Source organism: Somniosus microcephalus, chromosome 21 (assembly GCF_052327205.1).
Source record: "Somniosus microcephalus isolate GS21.2 chromosome 21, FLI_Smic_1.0, whole genome shotgun sequence".
Lineage (NCBI taxonomy): Eukaryota > Metazoa > Chordata > Chondrichthyes > Squaliformes > Somniosidae > Somniosus > Somniosus microcephalus.
In genome coordinates, this window is record NC_141007.1 from 6,866,628 (window position 1) to 6,880,455 (window position 13,828).

At 50.1% G+C, this 13,828-nt stretch overlaps 1 protein-coding gene across 6 annotated transcripts in view; it reads left to right on the forward strand.

The window, feature by feature from the left end:
• Positions 1-13,828, forward strand: part of tmem260 (transmembrane protein 260) — an 84,798-nt gene that overhangs the window by 30,492 nt on the left and 40,478 nt on the right. For 5 of the 6 annotated variants that reach the window (XR_015073024.1, XR_015073026.1, XM_085963224.1 and 2 more), the window contains exon 5: positions 13,353-13,466. The exons of the other annotated variant lie outside the window; for it this stretch is intronic. Coding sequence is in view for 3 of the 5 variants with exons in the window: in XM_085963224.1 (XP_085819350.1) it covers positions 13,353-13,466 (114 nt within the window). In the remaining 2 variants the exon portion in view is untranslated. The remainder of the gene's footprint in view (positions 1-13,352; positions 13,467-13,828) is intronic. 6 annotated transcript variants of the gene reach the window in all.

Here is a 13,828-nt window from a genome sequence, read left to right on the forward strand (position 1 = left end):
CCATTGATCAATAGAGGAGACAGATCGCAGACCCATTGATCAATAGAGGAGACAGATCACAGACCCATTGATCAATAGAGGAGACAGATCACAGACCCACTGATCAATAGAGGAGACAGATCACAGACCCATTGATCAATGGAGGAGACAGATCACAGACCCATTGATCAATGGAGGAGACAGATCGCAGACCCATTGATCAATGGAGGAGACAGATCACAGACACATTGATCAATAGAGGAGACAGATCACAGACCCATTGATCAATAGAGGAGACAGATCACAGACCCATTGATCAGGGGGAGACAGATCACAGACCCATTGACCAGAGGGAGACAGATTGCAGACCCATTGATCAGGGGGAGACAGATCGCAGACCCATTGATCAGGGGGAGACAGATCGCTGACCCATTGATCAGGGGGAGACAGATCGCAGACCCATTGCTCAAGGGGAGACAGATCGCAGACGCATTGATCAGGGGAGACAGATCGCAGACCCATTGATCAGGGGAGACAGATCGCAGACCCATTGATCAGGGGAGACACATCACAGACCCATTGATCAGGGAGACAGATCACAGACCCATTGATCAATGGAGGAGACAGATCGCAGACCCATTGATCAATAGAGGAGACAGATCACCGACCCATTGATCAGGGGGAGACAGATCGCAGACCCATTGATCAATAGAGGAGGCAGATCGCAGACCCATTGATCAATAGAGGAGACCGATCGCAGACCCATTGATCAATAGAGGAGACAGATCACAGACCCATTGATCAATAGAGGAGACAGATCACAGACCCATTGATCATTGGAGGGAGACAGATCGCAGACCCATTGATCAATGGAGGAGACAGATCACAGACCCATTGATCAGGGGAGACAGATCTCAGACCCATTGATCAATGGAGGAGACAGATCACAGACCCATTGATCAGGGAGACAGATCACAGACCCATTGATCAGGGGAGACAGATCACAGACCCATTGATCAGGGGAGACAGATCACAGACCCATTGATCAGGGAGACAGATCACAGACCCATTGATCAATGGAGGAGACAGATCACAGACCCATTGATCAATAGAGGAGACAGATCGCAGACCCATTGATCAATGGAGGAGACAGATCACAGACCCATTGATCAATGGAGGAGACAGATCACAGACCCATTGATCAATAGAGGAGACAGATCGCAGACCCATTGATCAGGGGAGACAGATCGCAGACCCATTGATCAGGGGAGACAGATCACAGACCCATTGATCAGGGGAGACAGATCACACACCCATTGATCAGGGGAGACAGATCGCAGACCCATTGATCAGGGGAGACAGATCGCAGACCCATTGATCAGGGGAGACAGATCACAGACCCATTGATCAGGGGAGACGGATCACAGACCCATTGATCAGGGGAGACAGATCGCAGACCCATTGATCAGGGGAAACAGATCGCAGACCCATTGATCAGGGGAGACAGATCGCAGACCCATTGATCAGGGAGACAGATCACAGACCCATTGATCAGGGGAGACAGATCACAGACCCATTGATCAGGGGAGACAGATCACAGACCCATTGATCAGGGAGACAGATCGCAGACCCATTGATCAGGGAGACAGATCGCAGACCCATTGATCAGGGAGACAGATCACAGACCCATTGATCAGGGGAGACAGATCACAGACCCATTGATCAGGGGAGACAGATCACAGACCCATTGATCAGGGAGACAGATCACAGACCCATTGATCAATAGAGGAGACGGATCACAGACCCATTGATGAATAGAGGAGACAGATCGCAGACCCATTGATCAGGGGAGACAGATCGCAGACCCATTGATCAATGGAGGAGACAGATCACAGACCCATTGATCAATAGAGGAGAGAGATCACAGACCCATTGATCAATAGAGGAGACAGATCGCAGACCCATTGATCAGGGGGGACAGATCGCAGACCCATTGATCAGGGGAGACAGATCGCAGACCCATTGATCAATGGAGGAGACAGATCGCAGACCCATTGATCAGGGGAGACAGATCGCAGACCCATTGATCAGGGGAGACAGATCGCAGACCCATTGATCAGGGAGACAGATGACAGACCCATTGATCAGGGAGACAGATCACAGACCCATTGATCAGGGGAGACAGATCACAGACCCATTGATCAATGGAGGAGACAGATCGCAGACCCATTGATCAATAGAGGAGACAGATCGCAGACCCATTGATCAATAGAGGAGACAGATCACAGACCCATTGATCAGGGGGAGACAGATCGCAGACCCATTGATCAATAGAGGAGACAGATCACAGACCCATTGATCAGGGGAAGACAGATCACAGACCCATTCATCAATGGAGGAGACAGATCACAGACCCATTGATCAATCGAGGAGACAGATCACAGACCCATTGATCAGGGGGAGACAGATCGCAGACCCATTGATCAGGGGAGACAGATCGCAGACCCATTGATCAGGGGAGACAGATCGCAGACCCATTGATCAGGGGAGACAGATCGCAGACCCATTGATCAATAGAGGGAGACAGATCGCAGACCCATTGATCAGGGGAGACGGATCGCAGACCCATTGATCAGGGAGACCGATCACAGACCCATTGATCAGGGGAGACAGATCACAGACCCATTGATCAGGGAGACAGATCACAGACCCATTGATCAATGGAGGAGACAGATCGCAGACCCATTGATCAATAGAGGAGACAGATCACCGACCCATTGATCAATAGAGGAGACAGATCACAGACCCATTGATCAATAGAGGAGACAGATCACAGACCCATTGATCAGGGGGAGACAGATCGCAGACCCATTGATCAATAGAGGAGGCAGATCTCAGACCCATTGATCAATAGAGGAGACAGATCGCAGACCCATTGATCAATAGAGGAGACCGATCGCAGACCCATTGATCAATAGAGGAGACAGATCACAGACCCATTGATCAATAGAGGAGACAGATCACAGACCCATTGATCAGGGGGAGACAGATCACAGACCCATTGACCAGAGGGAGACAGATTGCAGACCCATTGATCAGGGGGAGACAGATCGCAGACCCATTGATCAGGGGGAGACAGATCGCTGACCCATTGATCAGGGGAGACAGATCGCAGACCCATTGATCAGGGGAGACAGATCGCAGACCCATTGATCAGGGGAGACACATCACAGACCCATTGATCAGGGAGACAGATCACAGACCCATTGATCAATGGAGGAGACAGATCGCAGACCCATTGATCAATGGAGGAGACAGATCGCAGACCCATTGCTCAAGGGGAGACAGATCGCAGACGCATTGATCAGGGGAGACAGATCGCAGACCCATTGATCAGGGGAGACAGATCGCAGACCCATTGATCAGGGGAGACACATCACAGACCCATTGATCAGGGAGACAGATCACAGACCCATTGATCAATGGAGGAGACAGATCGCAGACCCATTGATCAATAGAGGAGACAGATCACCGACCCATTGATCAGGGGGAGACAGATCGCAGACCCATTGATCAATAGAGGAGGCAGATCGCAGACCCATTGATCAATAGAGGAGACCGATCGCAGACCCATTGATCATTGGAGGGAGACAGATCGCAGACCCATTGATCAATGGAGGAGACAGATCACAGACCCATTGATCAGGGGAGACAGATCTCAGACCCATTGATCAATGGAGGAGACAGATCACAGACCCATTGATCAGGGAGACAGATCACAGACCCATTGATCAGGGGAGACAGATCACAGACCCATTGATCAGGGGAGACAGATCACAGACCCATTGATCAGGGAGACAGATCACAGACCCATTGATCAATGGAGGAGACAGATCACAGACCCATTGATCAATGGAGGAGACAGATCACAGACCCATTGATCAATAGAGGAGACAGATCGCAGACCCATTGATCAGGGGAGACAGATCGCAGACCCATTGATCAGGGGAGACAGATCACAGACCCATTGATCAGGGGAGACAGATCACACACCCATTGATCAGGGGAGACAGATCGCAGACCCATTGATCAGGGGAGACAGATCGCAGACCCATTGATCAGGGGAGACAGATCACAGACCCATTGATCAGGGGAGACGGATCACAGACCCATTGATCAGGGGAGACAGATCGCAGACCCATTGATCAGGGGAAACAGATCGCAGACCCATTGATCAGGGGAGACAGATCGCAGACCCATTGATCAGGGGAGACAGATCACAGACCCATTGATCAGGGGAGACAGATCACAGACCCATTGATCAATAGAGGAGACAGATCGCAGACCCATTGATCAGGGGAGACAGATCGCAGACCCATTGATCAGGGGAGACAGATCACACACCCATTGATCAGGGGAGACAGATCGCAGACCCATTGATCAGGGGAGACAGATCGCAGACCCATTGATCAGGGGAGACAGATCACAGACCCATTGATCAGGGGAGACGGATCACAGACCCATTGATCAGGGGAGACAGATCGCAGACCCATTGATCAGGGGAAACAGATCGCAGACCCATTGATCAGGGGAGACAGATCGCAGACCCATTGATCAGGCAGACAGATCACAGACCCATTGATCAGGGGAGACAGATCACAGACCCATTGATCAGGGGAGACAGATCACAGACCCATTGATCAGGGAGACAGATCGCAGACCCATTGATCAGGGAGACAGATCACAGACCCATTGATCAGGGGAGACAGATCACAGACCCATTGATCAGGGGAGACAGATCACAGACCCATTGATCAGGGAGACAGATCACAGACCCATTGTTCAATAGAGGAGACAGATCACAGACCCATTGATCAATAGAGGAGACCGATCACAGACCCACTGATCAATGGAGGAGACGGATCACAGACCCATTGATGAATAGAGGAGACGGATCGCAGACCCATTGATCAATAGAGGAGACAGATCGCAGACCCATTGATCAGGGGGGACAGATCGCAGACCCATTGATCAGGGGAGACAGATCGCAGACCCATTGATCAATGGAGGAGACAGATCGCAGACCCATTGATCAGGGGAGACAGATCGCAGACCCATTGATCAGGGGAGACAGATCGCAGACCCATTGATCAGGGAGACAGATCACAGACCCATTGATCAGGGAGACAGATCACAGTCCCATTCATCAGGGGAGACAGATCACAGACCCATTGATCAGGGAGACAGATCACAGACCCATTGATCAATGGAGGAGACAGATCGCAGACGCATTGATCAATAGAGGAGACAGATCGCAGACGCATTGATCAATAGAGGAGACAGATCGCAGACCCATTGATCAATAGAGGAGACAGATCGCAGACCCATTGATCAGGGGAGACAGATCGCAGACCCATTGATCAATAGAGGAGACAGATCACAGACCCATTGATCAATAGAGGAGACAGATCGCAGACCCATTGATCAATAGAGGAGACCGACCGCAGACCCATTGATCAATGGAGGAGACAGATCGCAGACCCATTGATCAATAGAGGAGACAGATCGCAGACCCATTGATCAATGGAGGAGACAGATCAGAGACCCATTGATCAATAGAGGAGACAGATCGCAGACCCATTGATCAATGGAGGAGACAGATCACAGACCCATTGATCAATGCAGGGAGACAGATCGCAGACCCATTGATCAGGGGAGACAGATCGCAGACCCATTGATCAATGGAGGAGACAGATCACAGACCCATTGATCAATAGAGGAGACAGATCGCAGACCCATTGATCAGGGGAGACAGATCACACACCTATTGATCAGGGGAGACAGATCACAGACCCATTGATCAGGGGAGACAGATCACAGACCCATTGATCTGGGGAGACAGATCACAGACCCATTGATCAGGGGAGACAGATCGCAGACCCATTGATCAGGGGAGACAGATCGCAGACCCATTGATCAATGGAGGAGACAGATCACAGACCCATTGATCAATGGAGGAGACAGATCGCAGACCCATTGATCAATGGAGGAGACAGATCGCAGACCCATTGATAAATGGAGGAGACAGATCGCAGACCCATTGATTAGGGGAGACAGATCGCAGACCCATTGATCAGGGGGAGACAGATCGCAGACCCATTGATCAGGGGAGACAGATCGCAGACCCATTGATCAGGGGAGACAGATCACAGACCCATTGATCAGGGGAGACAGATCGCCGACCCATTGATCAGGGGAGACAGATCACCGACCCATTGATCAATAGAGGAGACCGATCGCAGACCCATTGATCAGGGGAGACAGATCGCAGACCCATTGATCAGGGGAGACAGATCGCAGACGCATTGATCAGGGGAGACAGATCGCAGACCCATTGATCAGGGAGACAGATCACAGACCCATTGATCAGGGAGACCGATCACTGACCCATTGATCAGGGGTGACAGACCCATTGATCAATAGAGGAGACAGATCGCAGACCCATTGATCAATAGAGGAGACAGATCACAGACCCATTGATCAATAGAGGAGACAGATCACAGACCCACTGATCAATAGAGGAGACAGATCACAGACCCATTGATCAATGGAGGAGACAGATCACAGACCCATTGATCAATGGAGGAGACAGATCGCAGACCCATTGATCAATGGAGGAGACAGATCACAGACACATTGATCAATAGAGGAGACAGATCACAGACCCATTGATCAATAGAGGAGACAGATCACAGACCCATTGATCAGGGGGAGACAGATCACAGACCCATTGACCAGAGGGAGACAGATTGCAGACCCATTGATCAGGGGGAGACAGATCGCAGACCCATTGATCAGGGGGAGACAGATCGCTGACCCATTGATCAGGGGGAGACAGATCGCAGACCCATTGCTCAAGGGGAGACAGATCGCAGACGCATTGATCAGGGGAGACAGATCGCAGACCCATTGATCAGGGGAGACACATCACAGACCCATTGATCAGGGAGACAGATCGCAGACCCATTGATCAGGGGAGACACATCACAGACCCATTGATCAGGGAGACAGATCACAGACCCATTGATCAATGGAGGAGACAGATCGCAGACCCATTGATCAATAGAGGAGACAGATCACCGACCCATTGATCAGGGGGAGACAGATCGCAGACCCATTGATCAATAGAGGAGGCAGATCGCAGACCCATTGATCAGGGGAGACAGATCTCAGACCCATTGATCAATGGAGGAGACAGATCACAGACCCATTGATCAGGGAGACAGATCACAGACCCATTAATCAGGGGAGACAGATCACAGACCCATTGATCAGGGGAGACAGATCACAGACCCATTGATCAGGGAGACAGATCACAGACCCATTGATCAATGGAGGAGACAGATCACAGACCCATTGATCAATGGAGGAGACAGATCACAGACCCATTGATCAATAGAGGAGACAGATCGCAGACCCATTGATCAGGGGAGACAGATCACAGACCCATTGATCAGGGGAGACAGATCACACACCCATTGATCAGGGGAGACAGATCGCAGACCCATTGATCAGGGGAGACAGATCGCAGACCCATTGATCAGGGGAGACAGATCACAGACCCATTGATCAGGGGAGACGGATCACAGACCCATTGATCAGGGGAGACAGATCGCAGACCCATTGATCAGGGGAAACAGATCGCAGACCCATTGATCAGGGGAGACAGATCGCAGACCCATTGATCAGGCAGACAGATCACAGACCCATTGATCAGGGGAGACAGATCACAGACCCATTCATCAGGGGAGACAGATCACAGACCCATTGATCAGGGAGACAGATCGCAGACCCATTGATCAGGGAGACAGATCACAGACCCATTGATCAGGGGAGACAGATCACAGACCCATTGATCAGGGGAGACAGATCACAGACCCATTGATCAGGGAGACAGATCACAGACCCATTGTTCAATAGAGGAGACAGATCACAGACCCATTGATCAATAGAGGAGACAGATCACAGACCCACTGATCAATGGAGGAGACGGATCACAGACCCATTGATGAATAGAGGAGACAGATCGCAGACCCATTGATCAATAGAGGAGACAGATCGCAGACCCATTGATCAGGGGGGACAGATCGCAGACCCATTGATCAGGGGAGACAGATCGCAGACCCATTGATCAATGGAGGAGACAGATCGCAGACCCATTGATCAGGGGAGACAGATCGCAGACCCATTGATCAGGGGAGACAGATCGCAGACCCATTGATCAGGGAGACAGATCACAGACCCATTGATCAGGGAGACAGATCACAGACCCATTGATCAGGGGAGACAGATCACAGACCCATTGATCAGGGAGACAGATCACAGACCCATTGATCAATGGAGGAGACAGATCGCAGACCCATTGATCAATAGAGGAGACAGATCGCAGACCCATTGATCAATAGAGGAGACAGATCACAGACCCATTGATCAGGGGGAGACAGATCGCAGACCCTTTGATCAATAGAGGAGGCAGATCGCAGACCCATTGATCAATAGAGGAGACAGATCACAGACCCATTGATCAGGGGAAGACAGATCACAGACCCATTCATCAATGGAGGAGACAGATCGCAGACCCATTCATCAATAGAGGAGACAGATCACAGACCCATTGATCAATAGAGGAGACAGATCACAGACCCATTGATCAGGGGGAGACAGATCGCAGACCCATTGATCAGGGGTGACAGATCGCAGACCCATTGATCAGGGGAGACAGATCGCAGACCCATTGATCAGGGGAGACAGATCGCAGACCCATTGATCAATAGAGGGAGACAGATCGCAGACCCATTGATCAGGGGAGACGGATCGCAGACCCATTGATCAGGGAGACCGATCACAGACCCATTGATCAGGGGAGACAGATCACAGACCCATTGATCAGGGAGACAGATCACAGACCCATTGATCAATGGAGGAGACAGATCGCAGACCCATTGATCAATAGAGGAGACAGATCACCGACCCATTGATCAATAGAGGAGACAGATCACAGACCCATTGATCAATAGAGGAGACAGATCACAGACCCATTGATCAGGGGGAGACAGATCGCAGACCCATTGATCAATAGAGGAGGCAGATCGCAGACCCATTGATCAATAGAGGAGACCGATCGCAGACCCATTGATCAATAGAGGAGACAGATCACAGACCCATTGATCAATAGAGGAGACAGATCACAGACCCATTGATCAGGGGGAGACAGATCACAGACCCATTGCTCAGGGGGAGACAGATTGCAGACCCATTGATCAGGGGGAGACAGATCGCAGACCCATTGCTCAGGGGGAGACAGATTGCTGACCCATTGATCAGGGGGAGACAGATCGCAGACCCATTGCTCAAGGGGAGACAGATTGCAGACCCATTGATCAGGGGAGACAGATCGCTGACCCATTGATCAGGGGGAGACAGATCGCAGACCCATTGCTCAAGGGGAGACAGATCGCAGACCCATTGATCAGGGGAGACAGATCACAGACCCATTGACCAGAGGGAGACAGATTGCAGACCCATTGATCAGGGGGAGACAGATCGCAGACCCATTGATCGGGGGAGACAGATCGCTGACCCATTGATCAGGGGGAGACAGATCGCAGACCCATTGATCAATAGAGGAGACAGATCGCAGACCCATTGACCAGAGGGAGACAGATCACAGACCCATTGACCAGAGGGAGACAAATGACAGACCCTTTGATCAGGGGGAGACAGATCGCAGACCCATTGATCAATAGAGGAGAAGGATCGCAGACCCATTGATCAATAGAGGAGACAGATCGCAGACCCATTGATCAAGGGGAGATAGATCGCAGACCCATTGATCAGTGGGTAGCAAGAAGGATGAGATCCTGCAGGCAGATTTTCGGGAGCTAGGAAATTGATTAAAAAGCAGGACCTCAAAAGTAGTAATCTCTGGATTACTCCTGGTGCCACGAGCTAGTGAGTGTAGAAATAAGAGGTTAGAGCAGATGAATGTGTGGCTGGAGAGATGTTGCAGGAGGGAGGGCTTTAGATACCTGGGACATTGGGACTGCTTTTGGGGGAGGTGGGACCTGTACAGGCTGGACGGGTTGCACCTCAGCAGAGCCAATATCCTCGTGGGGGGGCTTTGCTTGTGCTGTTGGGGAGGGATTCAACTAATTTGGCAGGGGGATGGGCACCAGGATGTAGCATTAGAAAGGAGAAACGAAGTGCACAAAGGATTGGGAGAGACAGATAGCACTAGAGTAAGAAATGGTACTGTATTAGGTGGGGTCAGCCTAAGAGAGAATACAAGAAGGTCTTAAGATAGGTCTAAGTGTGGTAAATAAGGTTGGTGAACTGCAGGCGCAAATAGCCACTTGGGAATATGATATGGTGGTGATAACGGAGACCTGGCTCAAAAAAGGGCACGATTAGATATTAAATATTCCTGGATGTAAGGTGTTCAGGAAAGATAGGGAAGGAAAGAAAGGAGGTGGGGTGGCAGTATTGGTTCAGGAGAATGTTACAGTGCTGGAGAGAGAGGATGTCCTGGAGGGGTCAAGGACAGAATCTATTTGGTTAGAGTTAAGAAGCAATAGATATGCCAGTACACTACTAGGTATATTCTGTAGACCACCAAATAGTGGGAAGGATATAGAGGAGCAAATTTGCAGGGAAATTAGAGGTACAAGAACGCTAGCGTAGTGATAATGGGGGACTTCAACTATCCTAATATAGACTGGGATAGTAATCGTGTCAAGGGCAGAGAGGGGGAAGAATTTCTGAACTGTGTTCAGGAGAACTTTCTTGATCAGTACGTTTTCGGCTCAACGAGGAAGGAGGCATTGCTGGATCTAAATGTTCCCATACTGACACTTGCCCCACCTGGGGAATGAGGTGGGGCAAGTGTCAGTATGGGAACATTTAGGGAACAGTGATCATCATAGTGTAAGGTTTAGATAAGCTATGGAAAAGTACAGGGAGCAATCTAGAGTAACAATACTTAATTGGAGAAAGGCCAATTTCAGTGGGTTGAGAATGGATCTGGGTAAATTGGAATCAAAGATTAGCAGGCAAAACTAATTGAACAATGGGCTGCCTTTAAAGAGGAGATGGTTCGGGTAAAGTTGAGGTACATTCCCACGAGGGGGAAAAGTAGGGCAACCAAAGTCCGAGCCCCCTGGACGACGAGAGAGATAGAGTAAGATGAAGCAGAAAATGAGTGCGTATGACACATGTCAAGTTGAGAATACAAGTGAGATTCAGGCTGAATTTAGAAAGTTCAGAGGGGCAGTGAAAAAGAAAATAAGAGGGGCCAAGAGAAATTGTGAATAGATTGGCAGCTAACATAAAAGGGAATTTAAAAGTCTTCTATAGGCATATAAATAGTAAATGGGTAGTAAGAGGAGGGGTGGGGCTGTTTAGGGACCAAAAAGGAGACCTACGCATGGAGGCAGAGGGCATGGCTGAGGTGCTAAATGAGTACTTTGCATCTGTCTTCACCAAGGAAGAAGATGCTGCCATAGACATAGTGAAGGAGGAGGTAGTGGAGATACTGGATGGGATAAAAATTGATAAAAGAGGAGGTACTAGAAAGGCTGTCTGTACTTAAAGTAGATAAGTCACCAGGACCGGATGGGATGCATCCTAGGATGCTGAGGGAAGTAAAGGTGGAAATTGCGGAGGTACTGGCCATAATCTTCCAATCTTCCTTGGATACGGGGGTGATGCCAGAGGACTGGAGAATTGCAAATGTTACACCTTTGTTCAAAAAAGGGTGCAAGGATAAACCCAGCAACTACAGACCAGTCAGTTTATCCTCGGTAGTGGGAAAGCTTTTAGAAAGCCCATGGAATAAAAGGGACAGTGGCATCATGGAGACGAAATGGGCTAAGTGACAGGAAACCGAGAAAGTGGTGAGCGGTTGTTTTTCGGACTGGAGGAAGGTATACAGTGGTGTTCCCCAGGGGTCGGTACCAGGACCACTGCTTTCTTGATGTATATTAATGACTTGGACATGGGTGCACAGGGCACAATTTCAAAATTTGCAGATGAGACAAAACTTGGGAGTGTAGTGAACAGTGAGGAGGAGAGTGATAGACTTCAGGAAGACAGACAGGCCGGTGAAATGGGCGGACACATGGCAGATGGAATGTAACGCAGAAAAGTGTGAAGTGATACATTTTGGTAGGAAGAACGAGGAGAGGCAATATAAACTAAAGGGTACAATCTTAAAGGGGTGCACGAACAGAGAGACCTGGGGGTATATGTGCACAAATCATTGAAGGTGGCAGGGCAGGTTGAGAAAGTGGTTAAAAAAGCTTACGGGATCCTGGGCTTTATCAATAGAGGCACAGAGTACACGAGCAAGGAAGTTATGATGAATCTTTATAAATTACTGGTTTGGCCTCACCTGGAGTATTGTGTCCAATTCTGGGCTTTAGGAAGAATGTGAAGGCTTCAGGGTGCGGAAGAGATTTATTAGAATGGCTCTAGGGATGAGGGACTTCAGTTACGTGGATAGACTAGAGAAGCTGGGGTTGTTCTCCTTGGAGCAGAGAAGGTTGAGAGGAAATTTGATGGAGGTGTTCAAAATCATGAGGGGTCTGGACAGAGTAGATCGAGAGAAACTGTTTCCATTGGCGGAAGGATCGAGAACCAGAGGACACAGATTTTTGAACGATAAGGGAGTCGCGGGTTATGGGGAGCGGGCAGGGAAGTGGAGTTGAGGCCAAGATCCGATCAGCCATGATCTTCTTGAATGACGGAGCAGGCTCGAGAGGCCAGATGACTTGCTCCTGCTCCTACGTCTTATGTTCTGATGGGCTGGTGCTGTCCACAGAGCCCAGCCTGACGATGGGCTGGTGCTGTCCACAGAGCCCAGCCTGACGGTGATGGGCTGGTGCTGTCCAGAGCCCAGCCTGACGGTGATGGGCTGGTGCTGTCCACAGAGCCCAGCCTGATGATGATGGGCTGGTGCTGTCCAGAGCCCAGCCTGACGGTGATGGGCTGGTGCTGTCCAGAGCCCAGCCTGACGGTGATGGGCTGGTGCTGTCCGCGGAGCCCAGACTGACGATGATGTGCTGGTGCTGTCCACGGAGTACAGACTGATGATGATGGGCTGGTGCTGTCCACGGAGTACAGACTGACGATGACGCCATCGGAAGACCAGGTCTCCTGCAAATGTGCCCGAGAGTCCCTGGCACCGGCAGAGTCTCAGGCTGGGGCTCGGGACTAGGTACCCGAACAGGAGATTACCCGCCTGCTTCCTGTTAACATCTCTGGCTCATGTTGCAGCCTCTGCACTGACTCTGATAAAGTCTTGTTTCTGTTTGCAGCTTTCTCTGCAGGGTGCGTTCTGCTGTGGCCTGAGTCTGTGTAACCAGCACACTGTTGTTCTCTATCTGATGTATATCGTACCCTGGGTGTTGTTTAGACTACACAGGGAGAAGGTAAAATACCACCCATGTTTTAAGGGCTTCTGCAGTTCTTGATGTTCACCAACTGGAGCTCACTCTCGCTCTGTCTCTCTGACTGCCACTTTGCTGGTGTCTGTCTTTCCTCCTCTCTCTCTTTCCCTCTATTTTCATCTCACTCTTCCCCTCTTCCACTCTTTCTTTCTTCCTCTTCCACTTTCTCTTTCCTCCTCTCCAGCTCTCTCCCTCTATTTTCATCTCTTTTCTCCTATTCCACTCTTTCTCTTTCCTCCTCTCTCTTTAACTTCTCATCTCCTCTCTCTCTCTCTCTCTCTCTCTCTCCCTCCCCTCTCCCTTGCTTCCTGTCTCTCTCTTTCCTCTCTCTCTTACACTCACCT